This window comes from Echiichthys vipera (assembly GCF_963691815.1).
Source record: "Echiichthys vipera genome assembly, chromosome: 9".
Classification (NCBI taxonomy): domain Eukaryota; kingdom Metazoa; phylum Chordata; class Actinopteri; order Perciformes; family Trachinidae; genus Echiichthys; species Echiichthys vipera.
In genome coordinates, this window is record NC_139834.1 from 11,310,126 (window position 1) to 11,323,542 (window position 13,417).

At 39.9% G+C, this 13,417-nt stretch overlaps 1 protein-coding gene across 1 annotated transcript; it reads right to left on the reverse strand.

Annotated features, from left to right (window-relative positions):
* Positions 1 to 1,393: 1,393 nt before the first annotated feature.
* On the reverse strand, positions 1,394 to 9,591 carry LOC310951657 (rho-related GTP-binding protein Rho6-like). Its single transcript, XM_083919985.1, has 5 exons — positions 9,453 to 9,591; positions 8,507 to 8,594; positions 3,950 to 4,059; positions 2,676 to 2,810; positions 1,394 to 2,557 (listed from the first exon to the last, which is right to left on the reverse strand). The coding sequence occupies exons 1-5, from the start codon at positions 9,570 to 9,572 to the stop codon at positions 2,312 to 2,314; spliced, it is 699 nt and encodes a 232-aa protein (XP_083776111.1). The 5' UTR covers positions 9,573 to 9,591; the 3' UTR covers positions 1,394 to 2,311.
* Positions 9,592 to 13,417: the final 3,826 nt, after the last annotated feature.

The following is a 13,417-nucleotide window of genomic DNA, read 5'->3' on the forward strand; positions in this document are numbered from 1 at the left end:
TAAAGCATAAAAAAGGAACCAGACAGGACCAGCCTGTTTGTGTGATTCAATTCAACCATCTAACCAATCTTCCCAGGGACATTTAGTGTTAATGCAGCTATTCAGGCTGCAGGGCTGACGGTTCTTTGTTTTTGTGTGTAGGCCAACCTGACATTGTTTCATTGGATTCTGGATTTTTGCAGAATTTCACCAAGCTCATCTTCAGAAATGGGCTTTTATGATTTCTGAAGCGTAAATGCAATCAGCAGAAGTAAAAAGAAAACCACACCATGCACACCACCACTGTGTTCAGTTCAATACTTTCCTCATTGAACTGAACCGTTCTAGTGCATTCGGTAATCCACTTGTATGGACTGCCTCTCAATATGGAAGCTTGTAGCCTTGTAAAACAGTCTTGTTTTTTTAAACTCCGGGTTTGCTAACTAAGTTGTTGGTGCTTCGTTTTAACTGCAGGGGTTTGGTGATATTTGGAGCAGCATTAGTGGTTAGAAAAAGCCGTTTTGGATGCTCCAGCGCTCTGCCCCGAGCTACCCATGTTCGCCATGTCTGGCTGTTAGCAACTCTCCGGGATTTCTCTGTTAATAGGTGATCAATGAAAAGTCTCGATGGCCTATTTGATGTATTTTCATGCCGAAAAAGACCATGACATGCTTTTACGCTGGATCCACTTTAAACAGGAATCTATAGTTCCTCCCCCCCGGAATTTTTATGCACCAATTTATGGTGGAAATGTTTTTATTTATGTAAAAAGAAACACCGGGTGACAATTTAAAATATTATAAGACAACCTATTCTATTATTCTCAGATTATTATATTTTTATAACAACGGCCCAATAGCTTGTAGGTTAGCATTTATTTATTTCATTTATTAAAGCATCACTTCAGCATATTTTCTTCTTCTTCTTACCGTTTTAAGGCAGATTGCAACTGTTGTTTTAGGTTTTGAGGTTGTATACTGCCCCTGACTTTACCGGAGACAATATTGGTCTTTTAGTCAGGTTCTAGCAGTTCTTCAAAATAAAAGTCCTCCACTACTTTCATGCTTTTATTGCAGGGGACAAATATTCTAAATATTGCATCCTCTCTGTACTCATGCTTCCAACATATTCCACGTGCTGGGCGTGATGACCTCTGTAGTCACTTTTGCCACTTGTTACCAACCACATTTTTTAGGAAACGTAAAGCTTCAAGATTCACGAGTGGAATTAATTACTGGCGTTTTTATGTCGTTAAATAAAAAATGGACAACTCTTAAGCCTGTGTTAGGGGTTTAGGACTCCAAAGATTGGTAAGACAAAATTTGTACAAAACTGTTTGGTTTGTGTAAAAGGGAATCTTTCATGTTTTATCTTTTAAAGACAAAGAAAATTTACTTTTTTAGCTGGAACGAAAGCTCGTATCCATTAAGCAGCGGGGAACGGTGAGATGATGCTTGTAACATCAAAATCAAGCCTTTTGATTAATGATCAATTAAAACTGCTGTGACAATGGCTAATAGAACATGCTCAGACGGTCTTTAGGATTTTGTGTTTGTTTTGTCACCGCATGTCCAACCCCTTGACGGTTTTTAGCTCATGTGAGCGCTGAGTCACACTGCGCTCCCTCAGATGTGCACTCACTTCATCCTCTTTGCAAATGAACACGCTGCTGTGCCAAAACCCTCCCTTTTTTCCCCTTTTTTCCGCCACTGTCAGCTTAAATTTCCGACGAAATACTGTGAGGAGGTCGGGGGGGGGGGATAATTTCTTCTGAGGATTGCTGTTTTAAATTCCCCAAGCCACATTTCTGTAGGTACCACTTCCTGTCACTGTCAGATTTTACATTTCATCTCGTCACTCAGCCCATACCGTGACCTTAAAGAGAAATCCAGATAAAGAGATGGATGGGAAAGGGCACCGCTATCAGAATTTCAAATGAGTCTCATCAGGGTAATGCAGTCAAATGCAGTGTTTACAGCCACTTGGAAAAAGAGGAGGAACTGACCTTATCTAAACTCTCACAGCAACCTTTATGTGAGGAGTCAGGTCTGTGTATTTTAATAGATTAGAAATATTTTCAACATCAAACATGTTTCACTCTGTCTCTGCACTGTGATGCTGGTGATATTATCAAAAGTTCATTGTCAGAGTTGAATATAGAGAGCTGCGCAAACTTTTTTTAAGTGGTTGACGGGGAGAGTGGTGCAGATGCTGCAGAGGAGAGAGATGCTTTGTAGAAACCATTGCTCTCTTTCCCTTGCACACCCCTGCTAATCCACCTGCTTGGTCTTGCTTTCTGTTTTTTAGTCCTCCAGCATGATCTCAGCAGCATTCACATGATGGAGCAGCCCTTGGACTTGTCCTTGCTGAAGGTGGAGGAGAGCAGCTCTGTCTTGCTGGGCAGGTGTAGGAGTCTCTTGGAGAGGCGGCGGACAGGGCTCGGTTTGCTGGCAGTCTTAAGTTTGTTCATGCAGGCCAGAGCTGCAGTACGAAAAACACTGTGGATGCTCTTCTCTGATGTGAATGCTGAGCACTCCAGGTAAGCCTCTGCTCCAAGCTGCTTGGCCAAGGACAAACCCTACAATGAGAAGGGAAAATGTACGTTGAACGGGGGTTTTCTATGACTACCCATTCTAGACAGGAGACAGAAACCTAAATAGATACACAGAGGAAGACAGAGCAGTCATGGAACGAACCTGTTCATGAGAGATGGGGGTCTGTTTCTGATTGGACAGCTCCATGCGCGTGCATACGTCTGTGCGCAAGTCTGTCTTGCAGCCTATTAGTAGGATCCGTGTGCTGGGACAGAAGTCCTGGATCTCTGCTTTCCACTGCAAGGAGAAGAGAAACAGGTGTCAAGAGACTGTCCCTTGTAGTAATGAGTGCATTATAGCTATAACTTTTATAAAAATTAAGTTTTTGTAATATTTACTCAAATTCACTACATCTTGACAGTATGAGACAGATAATCAGTGAAAAATTCCTGTTAATCTGCCTCCACCTTTTGTTGCTAATGCCATCTGTAATTTACATCGTGCCTGAAGGAAAACAAACGAGGAGTCTCTGACGCAGTGTCAGTGATCAGTGCTCGTGAACTCAAATCAAACTGTCAAATTAGGCAACACTGATCAAATATAAATCAAGATTTGTTATTGTATTGCATATTTCTCACATAAAGTGTTTTCAGAAACATATTTTAGTATGCCGTTTAGCTGTAAAATGAGAAAGTTGAGCCAAAACAAAGCCCCTCCAGCTGGACAAACCTTATTTTCCAGCTAAATAGTACGCTAGAATATATTACTGAAAACACCTTTGACTGACTTTACAGCCATTGACACCGTCAGAGACTCCTCGGCTCTTAGTGGTTGTTTTCGAACGCGGTGGAATCTTGCAGATGCCATCAGGAGCACCAGATGCACGCAGATGAAAAGGCTTTTTTTCACAGATTATCTGTCTCATGTAGTGCTTGCAGTATATAGTGTCAGTTTCAGCAGTTAGGACAAAAACTTCCTTTTATAAAAGTTTCCTACTTCAGCTTTAAACATCATATCTAATTTTAATACGATCATATGAAATCAGTTGGAAGCAAGTGGTGGTGACATTGACGTCTTTGCTTGTTTATCACCTAATGTTAGCTTTTTACTTCTGGCGACTGCATTTACTCTTCAGAAATCATAGAAGTGGTGTTTATTATCTTGTTGAACAAAATGTGTAAGTCTCATAAAACAAAGTATCATAAACCATTGGCTTTTGTCGCGCGAACCAGGACAATGTGAACTTCCAGGTTGGACTGCAAAAATACATCCCCCCTGCAGCACTCATGAGTAAATGATACGACTTATAAAGAGTGAATATGGGGAAGGGCAGATTATTGATCAAGCAGAATACTACCTCCACCCAACAAGTGAAATTAAGTTAGAAGATTGTGGTGTTGTGGTGTTGACACTGCAGCAGGTTATAATATGAATACCTTCTTCAGCGCACTGTCTACTGTGTCCGGTCGGCTGATGTCGAAGCATAAGAGCACTGCGTCTGAGTCACTGTAGCAGAGGGGTCTGACGTTGTCGTAGTATGGAGAACCTGGAGAGACACAGTCAGGGCACACACTTAGGAGTGTCTTATGCAACAGCACACAATTTTTCTTAACTAATTATCTCTTTCTATGATCTGAATCCAGCTGACACTGTTATAATGTTCTATCACAATCATCCTCCGCACTTTCACACAGTACAAACACAGTCACACACTTACCCCTGCCAAACTGATAAGAGCAAATCATTTCACAGAGCTTGACACCCTTCCCACTGAAAGGATTTTTTCCAGTAAAGTAAACTAACACACTGAGGCACGGTCAGTGCAACTCTGTACCAACTGCATCTTCCCATTAGTCAATAGCAAACTTTATTTTCCAAACTTTTGTTTGAGTATAACAGAAAAACTAACAGATGTCCTGTGAAACTAAATTTCCATGGTGCTGTAGGATGAAATTTCCCCAAAAAAAGCCAATTTTAATCTATTTCTGTTCATTTCAGTCCCTGCCTTCTTAAAAAAAAAAAACGATTCAATATAAAAGATAGCTGGGTCACTGAAAAAGCCTGCTCGAGGTCTTCATTTCTGTTTGTGATGCAAATTATGTTGGAAAATAAAACCACATGATTGAAAGATGAATTGTGCTAAATTCGAGGGGAAATCAGTGCAATGACCACAGATAGTCACTGAAAGTTATGTCTTTACTGTGGTGCACCTATTGCATCAAATTTAATATACATTTATTTTATTACTGGTCGTTCATTTGTGCACAAGTCACACAAATTTGGTGACGCAAAAAGCTCCTTTTACACATCATTGGCAACATTGCTATGCTATTCCTCTTAATTTTAAAACATCTATTTCGCTTTTTTTGTTGGATTGTATATTAATATTTCTTACTTGCAATACTTTTTGATTGTGACAGTTATGCACCAAAATCACCAGGGCAAATTCCTTGTATGTAAAAAACATGGTGAAAACCAGGAAATGCACCTGAGCGAAGGTCCGGCATCATTGAGGCGCTGACATGACTTCTGACACTACAGCCAACGCCTTTATTAACCAACAGTGACTTCACTTCTCCAACAAATCTCTACTGAGCCACAAAATGACATCATACACTATTCAACACCTCACTCAGACTCACTCTACCTTGATCGTTGACTCATATATACGACACCTCCGTTATCAGAATGTGAATTACGGTGTGAAGGAAACACAGAAGCTATATGTAGACGCTCTCCTTTAATTCTCAGGAAGGCTCCTGTGCTAAAAACAGACTGACAGGATGTCCGCTCTCTATTGTGTTCCCTCTGCCACCTAATCACTCCCCACACAGCAACGCTAAGATTTAATTTCCTACTTCTGTCCTCAGGGGCCAAATGTGCACAAGAAGCTTTTCCTTGCAAATGAAAGACGATGTAATTATCTCAGGGGTAGATAATAATAATAATAAGTAATAAGCTTCTACCATAACCAATGAATTCTCTATTTTAACAGCCGGTCAAAAATCCCTTCTGAATTGTCAGAATATCTTACTTAAATCTGAAAAGTAGGACAACTTATACAACTACAGTCTATCAATAACACTTTTTTTATGTTTGAGAGGGAATCAAAGCAGCCGTCACATAACTATCCAGGGTGATGTAAGGCTTGAGAAAGAGGAGGCAGAGAGAGATCTAAAGAGGACACAACTTCGAGCACCTACCACCTCCCACACATTAGCAGCCCCCTGCCTGGACACACAAACACACAAACCAAAAACACACAAAACCTTTTCAGTTGAGCAAACGTTATGATGCAATGAAACTGCCCTCTCTACTCTCTCCCTCAATGGACTCAAAACACAAGCTAAGACTGTGTGAGGTGTTGATAAAAGATGTTACGTGAACTAGAAAAAGATGCCCTACACCTTTTTTTTTTTTTAATTATGTGATTATTAGAGCTGAAACGGGTCGATTATTCAATTAGTTGATCGGCACAAAACAAATTGACTACTTTAGTAAGCAGTTGATCGTTTTAAGTGATGCCATGTGCAAAAATACCAAACATTCTCTACTTTCAGCTTCTGAATTAGGATTCGCTGCTTTTCTTTATCTTATGTGATTGTAAACTGCAGGGTTCTTATGGTTGCTTGAATTTTAATGTTTGCAAATAGCTTGAAACTGCTTGAAATTCAGGTGATATAGGATGCCAAGCCTACTTACAATCTTTTGATTCGTCAGCCTTCTGTAGAAAGCTTTATAGCCTATTAACTTTTAATGTTAATGTGACAAAGTGCAATAATCAGTAAACTGAATATACTGTAATTTACCACAGCAGTTAGGTGCTGGAAAAACTTACAAACTTGAAAATACACATTGTAATGCTTGAAAAGTGCTTGTCCCTGAAACTGAATGTTTTTGGGGTTTTGGACTGTTGGTTGGACAAAACAAGACGTGGAGGTGCCAAAGTTGGCTTTAGGAAGCAGAGATTGGAATTGTTTTTTCCAATATTTTCTTTAAAAAAATAAGCATTAGCAATTATTTGATATAAATAAAGATAATAAAGACAGAATGGAAAGAAACAAACGTAAAGAGTGACAGGAACTGTGTTAGTGTGTGTTGCAAAAGTAAACAGGTCTTATGCAATGTTTTTTCTGGAAATGGTGACTGTCCACAAAGTTTTTACTCCGTGGGAGATGAACACACAAACCTACATTAGTTCAGCGTTGGTTTCAGTTACATAAGACCTTTTTTTTAGGCAGCCGCACACACCATAAGGCAGTGAGGAGGTCATGCATATCTCTCCGCTCAGTATCCCTCACTATGCCTTATGTTCACACACACACACACACACACACACACACACACACACACACACACACACACACACACACACACACACACACACACACACACACACACACACACACACACACACACACACACACACACACACACACACACACACACACACACACACACACACACACACACACACACACACACACACACACACACACACACACACACACACACACACACACACACACACACACACACACACACACACACACACACACACACACACACACACACACACACACACACACACACACACACACACACCGACACACACCGACACACACACACACCGACACACACCGACACACTTCCACCCCCTGCATGGTTGAGGCACCCCCCTCTCCCCTGTGAAACAACCCCTCTGCAGGCCAACTGGCACTGCTCAACTTCCTTTTAGAGCACAATGTGCCCCAGCCAACGCTGTTAAGAAATATACTGGAGAGGATTTCTTACAGATCCTGTTTACATAATTTATCTGTATGTTTGAGGTTTAATTATGTCAATAGACCACTAATTGTTGTCTGAACTGTACGGGGCCTTAACTAAGATTAACAGATTGTTTTCTTGATTAATGGATTCATCTTTGTGTCTATAAAATGTCTGTAAATTATGAAAAAATATAGATTATCATTTCAAATTCATTGATCCATATCTATCAACAGTCCAAACCTCAATTATATTCACTTTGCAAAGATACAGAGAAAAGCAGCAAATCTTCACATTAGAGAAAGTGGAACCAAGAAACATTTGCCATTTAATCTACGTAATAATCTATATAATAGGATTTTAACCTTCTCACTAAAATAAATGTCTGTTAATGATGATGCAGTGGACTTTGACTCACTTGTGAGTATGAAGCTTTTTGAACATTTTATAGATGATTAATTCCGTATATTTTTCATTAATAAGGATGAATCGATAATGAAAAGAATTGTTACTTACAGCCGTCATACAAACGATTCAGAGAACCATAAGTGTCACTCCTCTTGGTTTTGGATTCAAAAATGTCTGAAATGTTTGAAACCCATTTCAAGTTGCTGTTAAATGTTTTGTGGGTCATGTGAGCAGACACTACCTACTGTCATAGTGACTGGAAAAAAAGATGTAATGTCAATCAGTAAGAAAAACCATCCACTCCAGGACAGATTTATCACTAATGATAAACTGCTAATGCTGTCTTATTTTCAAAATCTTACAGATGAGACTGACAAATTTAGGACCATCAAGATTAAGGATTCATGCAAAACTGTGGATTTTGGGCCCCACTTGCCCAGACAGGCTTGTTTGCTCGGGCCACCGCCTGCACCAATCCACCACAGGGAAGATCTCTCAGCAGATTTGACACCAGTGAAAAGCTGCTTAACTGCATCAAAACAGGATTGGCAGATAATGACGTCTGAGCAAACAACAACCACACTGTTTGTAAAACAATGAATGAGATGCAGCTTCATTTACAGTCATTACCCGGCTCCACGCTGACTGTGTTGTTGTTGTCAGGAGAGTAAACAAGTTCCACCAATCAGCCCATGAATACAGCACTGAAACTGACTTCTTGACTCTCAGCAAACACAAGCTCTTGGGGAGCATTTTAAATTGGCAGTGGCAGACGGATAGAAGGGAGCGTTTTATTAAATCATGGTAATAATTCTCACCTGATGTGTCCCAAAGACTGAGCTCAACCCGCTGGTCTTCGAGCTCCAGACAGGCCGTGTAGTTTTCAAACACAGTGGGGACGTACGTCTGGAAATGGACAGTAAACCAAAGGCTTTAGGGAGCATTTATCACACTTTTACTGGAAATGTATTCAACTAATCATCAGTTAGAGCATACAATATCAAATCAAGAGCAGATATCCATCTAAAGGTGATTCATTTAAAGCAAAAAGGTGTTAAATATAGAATTATACAACATAAAAGACAAACATCTTCATATTTGTGAGGCATTGTTATTTTTAAATGACTAAAACAGTTCAGCTGTGCTCAAACATATTAACCTGCAGTATATCAATGATTATGTCCCATCCCCAAGCTGAAAGGATTGCCCTGTCTAAGTTACTAAACTAAACATGTGAAAATAGAGCATATAGTCATTTAATAGCATGTAGCCTACCACACATGTATGTCAATGCTTCCCCATGACTATAATAGGACGATTATTGATCGCCAAAGACAGCAGCAGCAGCACAAGGACAGAAATAAGTACAAGAGACTGAAATAAGAGGAAGTCTATATAAAACTAAAATAATATAAGGAAAAAGTAGAAATGACACAAAAGCAATTTATAAAGACAAACTACAGAGGTACGGTTACAGTGGTGTGATTAATAGTAATTATAGCCTTTAAATATAGATAAGATCACTGTAAATATAAAAAAAAAACTGGCATACTAGAAGTCTCTAACACAATTAAAAACACAAAACAAGTATCTCATGATATACCGTTAGTCATGGAAAACTCTGAGCATTAACCTCATTTTTATTCTTCCTTGGGAGGAAATTAATTATGCAAACATGAAATATAATTTCAATCCTCGATATCATTTCAGTTCCAATCAGAAGAATTACTATAGACGACTTTCTAAAAGATATATGTCTGGTACCTCTGGGTAGCAGTCCTTGGCCAGCACTTGTAACATCGCTGTTTTACCGCATTGGACGTCCCCGACCAGCACGAGTTTACACCTCGCGACAAACGGCTGCGCGAGTCTTCTTTCCTTCATGGTGCGGCTGAATCACACGTGCGGACTTTCAGAGAGGAGAGGAGAGGAGAGGAGAGGAGAGGAGAGGAGAGTTGGTATAATGCTGGCTGAAGTTTTGTAAATCCTCCTGTTGTTCCTGTCGTCCCTGACAGTCGGGCAGCAGCAGCAGAGTGAGTGTGAAGAAGCAGAGCAGCGATGAGCGAGGGAACCACTGCGGAACTTTATATTGTCGCGCCAACCAATGAGCGCGGCGCAGGGCGCGAGCCACAGGAGGAGGAGGAGGGCAGTGCACGAGGTCTCGTCTTGGTATTTGGTGGTAAATGGTGGACGGTGAACCGCAGAGCCACAGCCGGGATTTCAGAAAAATACTGATGTCCCCTCAATGCACCACATAATAAAACACCCTGTGCTTCTCATTGTCTGTAGGAAGTGATCCGATCCTTATTTTGGCTTGGTAATAAGTTCAATTTTCTATTCAATTCTATTTTATTAACAGTGCCAAATCATAACAAAAGTTATCTCAGGACACTTTACAGAGTAGGCACACTCAATGGTTTATTTACGATTTACAAAGACCCAAAAGTCCCCCTTTGAGCACAGTGGCAACGGAAACCTTCCCTTTAACAGGCTTACCCAGCTCTATGGAGGACAGACATCTGTCTGCGCTGGTTGAGAAAGAAGAAAGGAAGAAAGGGAGAGAGAAAGAGAGAAAAGACGGACAGATGGACAGAGAGAAACAAAGACAGACAGAGACACACTTCCAGAGTTGCAAGCAACCACAAAAGTGACAGTAACTATAATAATATATAAATTAATGCAAGTATGACTTACGACAAGATTAGTAGAAACAAGCACAGCTAAGGTTATGGAATATGACAATGATAATTATGGTGGTAAATATGATCAATGATGAGTAGTGGTACAGCTGTGATACAGTGGGATATATTACTGGTGATGTTTTTATGGCTACAAATATATTATAATTTATAAGACTAGTGATAGTATTTATGAGTAATAGAGATAATAGCAGCAGGAAGCGTCATGCAGGACCACGGCAGCAGGCACCACCACGACAGCAGAGACCTGCGAGACAACAAAGCACAAACAACTCCAGGAAGAAGTTGAATTAGTAACATGCATTGATGAGACATGAATGATATAAACAGAGAGGAGAGAAGCTCAGAGTATTTAACAATACCACACTGTAGAAATACACTGTTACATAGTATATTCAATACAGTCTCACACCCAACACGTCAAATTTTACTCAAGTAAAAGTGCATAACTTGCCAAGTTTTTAACATCAAAAATATAATCGGCATGTGTTATAAGTGCCAAAAGTAAAAGTATGTACTACGCAGAGTGACCTATTTGAGTATAATGATAGATTATAGTTATTGATGCAGTAATGTGTACATCACTTTAATGTTGCAGCTGGTAGGCTAAAGCTATGGCTAATTCTAAGTCTTTATTAATGTTATATTATAAGAATCTGTATATATCTCTAATTAATATGTAAGAGTATTTAAATAGTGTAGTTCATCAATGTGAAGCCAATTATAGATTTGTATATGGGGTAGATGCTGCATCAAATTATAGGTGTTTTAAAATGTAAAAAGTAACTTAAGTGTCAAATAAATGAAGTGGAGAAAAAAGTACCTTCTGAAATATAATGGACAGGTCCCAGTATGTCAAATTGGACTTAAGTACAGTGTGGGAGTAAAAGTACTTAGTTGCATTTCACCACTGGTTGTACACTACACACAACACAAAATGGTGAATATGGCAGTGGTACAACTCAAGCACTGTACTTGTACTTTACTTAAGTAATTCAGTTTTACGCTAAGGGGAGGGAAAGACTGTACTTTTGAAGAGAACCTCATGATGAGTGAACACACAAGGGGGGATTTTTGTCGTCTCATGTCTTCTCTGGGAAAAACGTCTCTCCTCTTGTCTATTTTTTTTACAGCTGCAACATAAGCAGGTACTTTTAAATATATATTTAAATCTGATTTATCTAAATGCTGTTTCCCTCTTTTGTACACACCTCTTTTGTGTGCATATATGTATATATATATGAATACGGTATATAAGGTGACATAGCCAGAAGTCGTCTCATCTGTTATCTGACTTGTGTTAATAGTGTGTGCTGATCATATCTCCTTTAGATTAACAAACTTTTTATTTATTTTTTTATGACCTCAAAGTCCTTTAGTGTCTCTTTAGTATCTTAGAATCTGCTTCATTTTTTAGTCTAAATGTCTCTCTGTTGTTTGTTTCGGTGTGTTTTGTGTATATCCTTCAGACCAACTGTGAGATACAGCCATGTGAGGATACATGTAATTTTATTTACACGAAACATATGACTGACTGCATGTGTACTGTACATATGTTTAAATAACACGTCGCGTACAGGGCCGAGCGCTGCCTCACAACCTCAAACAAATGACAGATGGCTTCATCAATCTGAAGTAAAACAGAGAATTCAAGAGTGCCAGCCCTTTGGAGGGGAAGTGGAGCGTGGCTAGCAGAGCAGAACAGAAATGGAAACGACTGTCACAGAGGGCTCTTTGATGCCATTAATGTACAGCGTGAAACTCTGAATGGGGACAGGAATTGCACCTGCTGCCTGGTGCAGATAGAAACGAGGTAAGCCGTGTCCCTCTCTGTCTTGCGTCATTGAGATTTCTATCTTCCTGCTCTCACACCGTACACTGATAACATGCAAACACATACTTGCACTTAATGCTTCACTCTCTCATGCTCCATTTCTCCCTTTTAGTGGTCTATGTTCTGTCCATGTGTGACTTTCCAAACACTGAGTTACAGTCTTAAATGTGTCCAACATATGCTGCTGCCTCCCTTCTATATTTTTTTTCTTTCTTCTCTATGAATAGAAATTTGCAAGCAAATTAAAAATATTCATCTTCCCCTTGTGATTAATAACTTTGGTGATCCCTTAAAGTTTTATCAAACTTTGGTTTGTGACTAAATATCTGCAATCCTAATGACATCCATCTTCAGTTGTACTTTGTGTTTAGTGCTAATCAGAAAAGGTTAGCATGCTACCGTAAGTCATCCCCATAGTGTACGATGTTCAGAGGGTCCTCTGTACCTTGATACGCTCTCTCGACTCTGGCTACAGCTTCATAGTTGCTGCACAGACATTGGAGTGGTATCAAGCGTTTCATCTCACTCTTGGAAAGAAAGTGAATAAGCACATTTAAACGCAATCTTGCACCATAAGGACATTCCTAATGGGACTACCGGTAATAGAGTTTAGACATCAACACCATCAAACACAATGTTCAGTAAGGTGATCACTGCAGACTGGTCTAGAGGATTTCTTCTGACCTATGTGTCCCCAGTGCTTTCCTGATGAAAGGTGACAACATGGTGGCACACTGACTTTTATATCATCCGCCAAACTATGACTCCTTGTGTAAATCTACATGATGACCCATAGTGCTGGTCAACGTGCACCATGGCCACTTGACGACTGCCTGACCTATTTATTATAGACACTGCTTAAAGTTACATTTTGACCCCATGCTTCACCTTGCATTACTCGACCCACTGACATTTAGTGCTGTGGGATGTTTGTAAGAACTAAGTACCTGCAAAGATGTCTGCTCACATACACATACACGATGAGCTACAGGAAAGCTCAAGTCGAGAGAGAGAGAGAGAGAGAGAGAGAGAGAGAGAGAGAGAGAGAGAGAGAGAGAGAGAGAGAGAGAGAGAGAGAGAGAGAGAGAGAGAGAGAGAGAGAGAGAGAGAGAGAGAGAGAGAGAGAGAGAGAGAGAGAGAGAGAGAGAGAGAGGCCAGTAATGCTTAATGTTAGAAGCTACAGTAATGTGCATTAA